Source organism: Paramormyrops kingsleyae, chromosome 7, assembly GCF_048594095.1.
Source record: "Paramormyrops kingsleyae isolate MSU_618 chromosome 7, PKINGS_0.4, whole genome shotgun sequence".
NCBI lineage: Eukaryota > Metazoa > Chordata > Actinopteri > Osteoglossiformes > Mormyridae > Paramormyrops > Paramormyrops kingsleyae.
The window spans coordinates 9,847,712-9,856,154 of record NC_132803.1 but is presented as its reverse complement, the minus strand read 5'-3'; the positions used below and the strand labels follow the sequence as shown (position 1 = coordinate 9,856,154).

The 8,443-nt window shown below is 46.0% G+C and overlaps 1 protein-coding gene across 4 annotated transcripts; it reads left to right on the top strand.

Annotated features, from left to right (window-relative positions):
- Nucleotides 1–1,587: 1,587 nt before the first annotated feature.
- Nucleotides 1,588–8,164, top strand: LOC111842010 (uncharacterized). Of its 4 annotated transcripts, none has more exons than XM_023808212.2 (2): nucleotides 1,588–1,799; nucleotides 6,404–8,164. In XM_023808212.2, exon 2 carries the CDS (start codon nucleotides 6,419–6,421, stop codon nucleotides 7,307–7,309), a length of 891 nt encoding a protein of 296 aa, XP_023663980.2. In that variant the 5' UTR covers nucleotides 1,588–1,799; nucleotides 6,404–6,418; the 3' UTR covers nucleotides 7,310–8,164. The 4 variants fall into 4 exon arrangements, with proteins under 4 accessions (XP_023663980.2, XP_023663979.2, XP_023663981.2 ...); XM_023808211.2 differs by having other exon boundaries at nucleotides 1,589–1,795; XM_023808213.2 differs by having other exon boundaries at nucleotides 1,601–1,667.
- The last annotated feature ends 279 nt before the right edge of the window (nucleotides 8,165–8,443 follow it).

Below are 8,443 nucleotides of genomic sequence, written 5' to 3'. Positions count from 1 at the left end.
CAAAGGAAAACAGAACACTAACACCGTATCCCACCCAGACTGAATTTAAAAATAAAAATAAAATTAAAAATAATAATAAATAAACAAAACAATAACCAATCAATTAAATAGATAGATGGATGGATTGATGGATGAACAAAGTAATAAAAAAAATAAAGGAGGGGTAGTAGTAGTGTCAATACTACTACTGAGGTGGTACCTCTAGGATCTGGGTTTGAGTCTCCTCCTGGATTGCATGTGTGTGGTGTTTGCATGTTCTCATGTTCTCCCTGTGCTGTCATGTGGTTTCCTCTGGGTACTTCTGTTTCCCCCCCATAGTCCAAAAACATGCTGAGATTAATTGGAGCTACCAAATTGCCCGTAGGTGTATATGTGTGAGTGTGCCCTGCGATGGGTGGGTGCCCCCTCCTGGGTTGTTCCCTGCCCTGCGTCCCTTGCCTCTGCGATAGGCTCCGGACCCCCCACAACCCAGAATAGGATAAAAGGTCACAAAAAATGGATGGAATTCTACTACTGTTGCAAAAAAATCAAAATATATTCTTTAGAAAGAAAGGAGAAAAATTTAAATGTATATTTTACTGAGGGCAGCATGACTTATGATCATGAGAGTCATCCCAATTTACATCAGTTTACTAACATTGCTTTATATCGTGCAGGGTGGGGAAAATGGGGGTGACCATTCCTATGACTTTTAAACATGGTTTAAAAAAAATTAAAATTGAAGGACAAAAGAGGAAGCAAACATCATGAAGAAGCAGCAGCAACTGCGAATTAGTGTTCCATGTGGTTATCTCCAGCCCTTGGAGAATCGCCTGCGAGACGTCGAACTGAGGCTGTGCTTCTGCCTGGACCTGGGGGAGAGGTGCAGGTCCTTACGGCCGCATTCTGATTGGGTGTCTGATGCGATGGGGCTCCCGGCATCCAGCGGAACACCGTGCCCATTGTTGCGGGGGGGTGGGGTGGCCCTGACACATGTGCTTACACTTTCTGAACAGGCCCCGTCTGTCTCGGGGGAGGGTTTTCTGCAGGATGCTAATTAAGCAGGAGCTGATTGATCGCTGATTCCCCCCCCTCCCCATCTGCTCACGGGACTGACTGAATGGGAGTGGGAGACGTCGTGTGTTTCTGCGAGGTGGACAGTCCTGAGAATGACTGCTTACAGGATTACGGCGTCCATGTCCTGCTCTTTCCAGCACAATGACGACAATCCTGTCGCTCGACACCACATCCACTCACCTGGGGGGGTCGTATAAACACCCATGAGGCTAAGTCCAGCCACAGGAGCCGACAACCCCCCTCCCCCTCCCCCCCACTGCTGGGTCCAGAAGACCCATTCCAGCTCCACATTCCCAGATGTGCTGCGGAGATTTCTCCAGCCCCCCTGCTCTACCCCCCCCCTCCCCACCCCAGCCTGCTTCCCTCCCCTCACGCAATAAACCAGAGCCTAATAAGAACAATGTGTGTGTGTACACCACTGAGCGACTATCCTCTGTCTCACTGGCAGGAGTGAGCGAGGACTCCGAGGAGTAGGGGGAGGGAAAGATCCCCCCCCCCCCCCCACCCCACCCCGGTGAGCAGTGCTGGCTGTTTTTTTTTTTTTATTTTTACAGACCAGAAATTCTTCAAACAGTCCGGAGCAGTCGTGAGTTACCACTGGGACACGAAAGGCATGAGAACTCGCTCTTTCTTCCTCACCATCTCTCTCTTGCCATCCTCCTCTCTTCCTCTCCACGGGCCGTAAGGACTGCTGTCTATTTTCACCAGTTCCACAGATCACCTTGGGCAGTACTGGGCCGTGAGTAAGAAAACCTCTCTTCTAAAGTTACTTCAATGGGTAAAAAGTTGGAATTGATGGTGAACAAAGGAGAGTCAGGGACAGTACATTTAGAGAGAGATATGCAGGTTATTATGGGATGCATTTCATATTGATAGCTACTTAATGTAAACTGTAGACAATGCTGGTTATGTGTATGGTAGGTTTTGATCGTTTTCCAGCAACTTTTTCAAACAATAGGCACCTTTCTTCTGACCAGTGCGTGGGTCTTTCTTAAGATGCCAGCAAGTTGACAGTAACCAAAGTCGCTCAGCTTGTCAGAAGCGTGACAGCTGGGGGTCATGGCACTGATTTTTTGTAATTGTCTGGTTGATTCTTTTTAGCTATGACATGCATGTCATCGTATTCTGAGCCAGGGACGCAGTGCTGGTCAAGGGGACGCCTAGGCAGCGGGTTGATTAACTGTGACATTCACAGAGGTGGTGGGGATGACAGGCACAGGAAAGTCATCTATAGTTAAGTGCAAAAGTTGGGTTCCTGTCAAAACGGGGCTGTGTGCGAATGCACGTACACTTTTCGTAACACAGAACTTGAATTTCCCTGGCAAGCCTTTAACATGAAGCAGATGTTGAGCCACGACTTGTTAAGCTCCAGTTTTGTGTAAAAGGTAATAAAACAAACTGGGATTCGCCAAGCATGCTCTTGCAGGGATGTGGAACGGCTCGGGGTTCAAAGTTTTCCGTGGACCTCAGGGTGAGTTGGGTGGTCCTGGTTCTGATGGGACACCGGGTCCAGTTTCCAGAGTTCTGCTGCTACCAGGACAGACACTAAGTCTCCATCTTATAGGGGAATTACAGTCAGCTTTGTTTTTTTGCCTTAACTCTCATGGTGGAAACACAAACCTGATACGTGTTTCGAGAGGGAGATGTAAATGTAGAGTTTTATGCCATAAGGTACTCACAGAGGTCTGAGATTCTTTGGAGTGAGTTTCCTGCAGCACAAAAATGTGCATCTAAAAATAGCACGACAAAGATGAGGCCAGCGTAGATGGGTCGCTAATCTGCAGTGGAAACTAGAAATCTCCAAAACAGAAAATCACTTTAGAATAGCAAAAACAACTCACAAATACTAAGACTAGAATGTTTTCCTGTGAAATGAGAACCATATACAGGAGTAATTAGGGGATTTTGTTTTGACTAGCAAAAATCTTTTCATGGAAGATTTGTGGAGACTATTGATCTACATAACTGGTCCTTGTGGTGTTTATGAAGGAGAGGGCTTGATGCATCCTGCAATCCCCGTGACACCAAGACAGCGGCCTTCTGGGCCCAATAACTGTCAGTCGACCTGCTTTCCATCCAGCCAGTCGGCCTCCTTCCAGGAGGGATATCTAACCTCGCTTACCCCAGAAGTCTGGCACAACAATCATACAGGAGATCCAGAAAGGAGAAGACCCAGTGGAGGGAGATACAGGAAATTCTACAAAGACTCTAAAATTCCATGCCCCCCCCCAACCCCAAAACACGCATCCTTACTTTAGCCTTGACTCAATGCACAGCTGTCTCAACAAACAACCCTAATACCACAAAACCCACGTTAACCCTGAAGAGTAAATCAGCTTTTAAAAATAGCTGACAATCCCAACTAACCACTCTGACACCTGGTCTTCCCAAATGCAGCTACAAACTGCTGGATAGGTTTTATCCAATTATCAATTCATACTGTTCAGCTCTCCACTGAGCGTGTCATGTGTCAAATGCATCAGCAATGAGAAACAGACACAGATCACTTCAGCAGGAGCCACGGACTTCCATACAAGCCCCCTTTCTTCAATCACCACTGAATCTTCAGTGTGATGTCATTCTGGTCAGGTAGTGTCGATTTGCTTCTCTGACAAGTACCAGCAGTAGGGTTTTCCGGTTCTGCTGCTGGGGTGAGGGGCGGAGGAGGGGGGGGGGCAGTCTGCAACACAGTTTGCAAATTTCCCTGCTCAAACACACCTTATTCAGTACTCCAGCTAATTACCAGGTTTAGTAGGTGTGTTTCTGCAGGGAAATCTGCAGAACCAGGGAAGCCTGACCTACTGCATGTGTGATTTGCAGGGTTTCTGTCAGAATAGATACAGTGGTCTTAGTAAACACCATATCTGTTGCTGCTGATGGGTGCTGTGCAGGTTTTTTCTACAATGTGTAACCCTAACCCTAACCCTAAATGTAATCAGGAAGGGGGGCCTGATAATGGAGCTACTGACCCTGTGAGCCAGACTGACCCAGCAGGCCTGCAGACACTGGCTGCCCCAAACCGACCGATGCCATCCCAGTCGAACTCTCCATATTGCTCTGGCTTTTATACGTTTAGCATTCTTCGGGGGGCTTCGTCAACCTGAGATTTTTCCTCATTGAGGTCGTCGTCGACTTATGACCAGTGCGGCTTACGACTGATCGACTTTTACGACCGTTCAGAGACCAGAAATATGTTGCCGTCTGGCAGTGAGTGTAGCCCAGCGTGAGTGTATGACAGCTTCTGCCCCAACTGCTGGCAGCAATGAACTAAGAAAATGGTGATTAAAAAGATTAAAAACATCAAGCAATATGACTTAAAGATGTTAGAATGTTATTATACTGTATACTATACACATGATAAGTTTTGCATATAAAATGAAGGGCCGACTTACGACCGGTCTCTCAGTTGTAAGTCGACGACAACTTGTAATCTACCGTTTAGTTCTGTCTTAGTTTTTGTAGGTTGTCTGTGATCACCTGGCTTTAATTTCCACTCATATTTTTATGGCTTTAATTTCCACTCATATTTTTATGGCTTTAATTTCCACTCATATTTTTATCACCATGTAACATTAACTGCTACTTCAATCCACTGTACACTTCTGGTGTCCTTTGGCCCATGTCTGATGAGGAAGGCACTACATAAAAAATTTCTTGGTTATGTGTGTCGTGTTTGTTGTACTTTGTGTATCCTGGCCGACATTAATGTCCCGGTGCAAAGGAACCTCTCTTTCCTGTTCTGTTCAGCGTGAAATCTAACCTTGCCCTCTTCACCTTGCCCCAGCCTTAAATCCATCATCAGCTTGTTCGGTGATGTCCTCATGAATGGCGGTGGATTGACTTAGGTGCCCTTAAAGACTCCGGTATCATTCCGGAGCTCAGTACCCCGATGAGTTAAAGTTGCCTGTTCTGGACGTCCTGAGGCTGTTCAGACTATTAGCCGTTTGCAGGCTGTACTGGATACCACCAACTGGTGGAATGGGAGGTTAATGAACATTCGCTTGGTGCAGTGATCCCTGTGTTTGCTGTAGATAAATGCAGGAATGAGTATCATTATGCAGACCTACTACCTCTCTGTATGTCTATACCTCACGTGTGTCTGTCTGTAAAATATCAGACATCTATCTATCTATAGCTATGTATGTATTTTTCTATTTATACATGTATTTATGTATGTATGTATCTATCTATCTATCTATATCTATCTATATATCTATCTATATCTATATCTATCTATCTATCTATCTATCTATCTATCCATCCAATCATGGCAGTGTTTCTAAGTGTGTCTGACTCTGCTCACGTCGACTATGATCATACTGCCATCCCATTGCTCATCCTTCTTCGCCTGGGTGTGGTTCTGATCTGAGCCCGTTGGTTACGTCCGTGTGTGCCGGTGTCGGAGGGAGCGGTCACACCGGCTATCAGTGTAGTCCCAGTCTGTGCTGATGCAGACTGTGCAGCTGGCTTCTGAAACAGTAGCTGTGTGGAAGCAAGAGAACCTGGACTTCCTCCTCATCCCAGACAATAAATTCTATTGTCATTCGCGGGAGAACGACACGGTGAGCGTTTCCGGTGAAGTCCGCCGCAGACAAAGCCTGCTAGTGTGGAGATGACCAGAAATCCGTTTGTGCTTTCCGCTGTTTTTAAATTTTCTTCTTCTGTGCGGATGTTCCCCTTCGTATGCTAAAAACGTGCTGTTAGTTATGTGCAGGAATTTGAGCTGAAACTGAGCTGTCAATCACCGCTGCCGTTATTGAAAAAATACAGTCTGTAGGGACACTACAGTAACCGCGCCCAGTGATTTTTAAAGACCAAAAAAGCTTATATTTACTAAACCTACAGACGAAAAATGTCAACAAACGTAACTTTGGAGGGCAGTGAATTTTAACATATACATAAATGTAAAAGCATTAATAGCCATGTAAGTGTATGAATAACCAGACAGGCATAGCGTACTCTAATACATCTTGGGACCCAAGCAACGTGAACATAGTTTGCAGTCAACATCATGTGATCATTGCAGTGGCTCCGACCACAGATAATGTAGGAATGTCATTAGCGGGACCTGAGTTAGGAGGACGTCCGAGCTGACCTTCTCAGCACTGGAGATTCATAATGCTGTTTGTGGGCCACCAGATCTCTAGTGGTTGGATAAATGTCCACCCCTGAGACCGTAAAGGGCCACAGCCAGGTCAGCACAATATTCATTTCTTTGAATACTTTCAGCAGTGCATTAGAACATACAGACAAGGACTTACGTGCAGAATTTTTGTAGACATTTTTATTCAGATATCAGAACAGCTTCCAGGACTGTGGGTAACAGCTGTCATCTTGTTTGGTACAGGTTTCCTGGGGTACCATGGAGCACTCCCTGGCCCTTCACCTGGCCATTGTAAGCCTTGTTCTTCTGAATGAGTGTGGAGGAACCACCCCTTTCCCCATTAACATGTCTTCTGAGGGGAGCGGGGAGACGGGCTCAGAGGGGCTGACCACCACCGTGTATTCTGCTCCGAGCCCCGTATACGTGTCCCCGACTGATGAACTCTCCAGTGGAACACGTATGGAGCAGTCTGTCCTGAGCCAGGTGGCTGGGTTCCTGCAGGACCACCTCCTCCTCATCGTCACATCAGCCTCCCTTCTGGTGACGGTCGTCTTCCTCCTCTGCTGTGCTGCCGTTGTGAGCCGAAAGCGCAAAACCAGCTCCTATTACCCGTCCTCCTTCCCTGCTCAGAAGTACGTTGACGAAAGGGACAGTATCGGAGGTTCCAGGACCTTCAGCGAGGTGCCAGACCGGCAGCCCGATTCCCAGGGTGCAGAACCTGTGGACTCTGCCAGGCAACTCCAAGTGGACATTATGAAGGCTGCTAAGAATCTGCGAAGCCCTAGCAGGAGTCCAGTGTCTGAGGTCATGGGAAAGGTCACTGAGGCATTGCTTCCAGAGGTCAAAGGACTACCAGAGGAGTCAGCAACAGAGATGGTAGAAAAGGAGGCTCACATTATGGCCCCTGTGGATGGAACAAGTGATCTTCAGAATGAGGAGTCCTGTCAGCGTGAAGCCCAGGAGTGTATGTTTGACGTCAAGAAGGATGAGGTCCTCAAAGAAGACACCTTCGGGCAGGAAGCTGAGCAGGATGAAGCTCCATGTGCCCCCCAGCTGCCAGGTGTCCACCAGGAAGTAAGTTCAGGAGATGTGAAGGAAGCTGTGCTTCCAGAATCACAAATGGTCATGGAGGAAACAGCTGTGATTTAGTACCACAAAGGGCCTTAAAACTGTTCCGCTGATGGTCAACAAGGGAGCCTTCTAAACTGAGGCCGAAATGCTGGTGTTCATCTTAGGCCCGATCAGTCTTTTATCTGCCAGTGATTATTTCTGAGAACTCTTATCAGAACATGTTTATATCTCACACCACTGACAGATTTAGGGATATTTTTCCATTCTATCTTTAATCATTCTTTCAGCGTTTAACCAACAGCCTAAAATCATGAACTGCAGGCACCAGCTGGGGATCGAGTGAAAAACAGACTCATTGGAAACCTTAATGATGAACATATGTCTTTTGTAAACTCAGTGTTGGGCACTGCTGTTGTACATTTAATCATGTCCTACAGATGGAGAGAGGTGGTCAGCAAAGTCCTCCACACGCCTGCTTCAGCTAAAATATCCACCTGTGTACATGGGAATGGCATAAAACTGTTTAATCCACTTTAGATAGAAGTAAATGCTAAGCAGCTTATTACATAATAATAATAATAATAATAATAATAATGGCTTAAACTGATGAGTGATGAAATAAGGTGATGTCTGTGCACATTTCAGTTTTTATAGTTAAATGCATTTTAAGACACCTTCATAAACAATTCAGAATTCTGCATTTCCAAAATTAAAATAATATTTCTCATAGGGACGGTCCTATTTTGGCCACTGATCTCTGTAGACCTTTTCCTACTCGTTGTATATTAATATAAATATGACTACGACTCTACATTTGAGTGGCGTTACCCTGAGCCCGTGCATCAGTCTTCCAAAAGCTTATCTGGTACAGTGTTGCAGGTCTGGATCAGCCACTTTTTTTGCTTATGTAAAATAAATTGCTAGTTAAATTCGTGCCTGTTTTCTTTGTCGAACAAACACCCATCTTTTTACAGATAGTGATGCTGATATCTGTGAAATGTGTCACTTTGGGGTAAACTCCAGGTATACTCTGGCAACAGGTGTATAATCAGCAGCACAGTCAGTCTGGCTTTGTCCCATTTACCCCATCAAGTACACACTTACACACTACCACACTTGGCAGGCGCATTAATGCGTTTGCCGAAGTATCCAAGGGTGTCCCCTTCCTCAGATAAGCCAGGTGTAGTGTGCTAAATGTGCACTTTATCCACA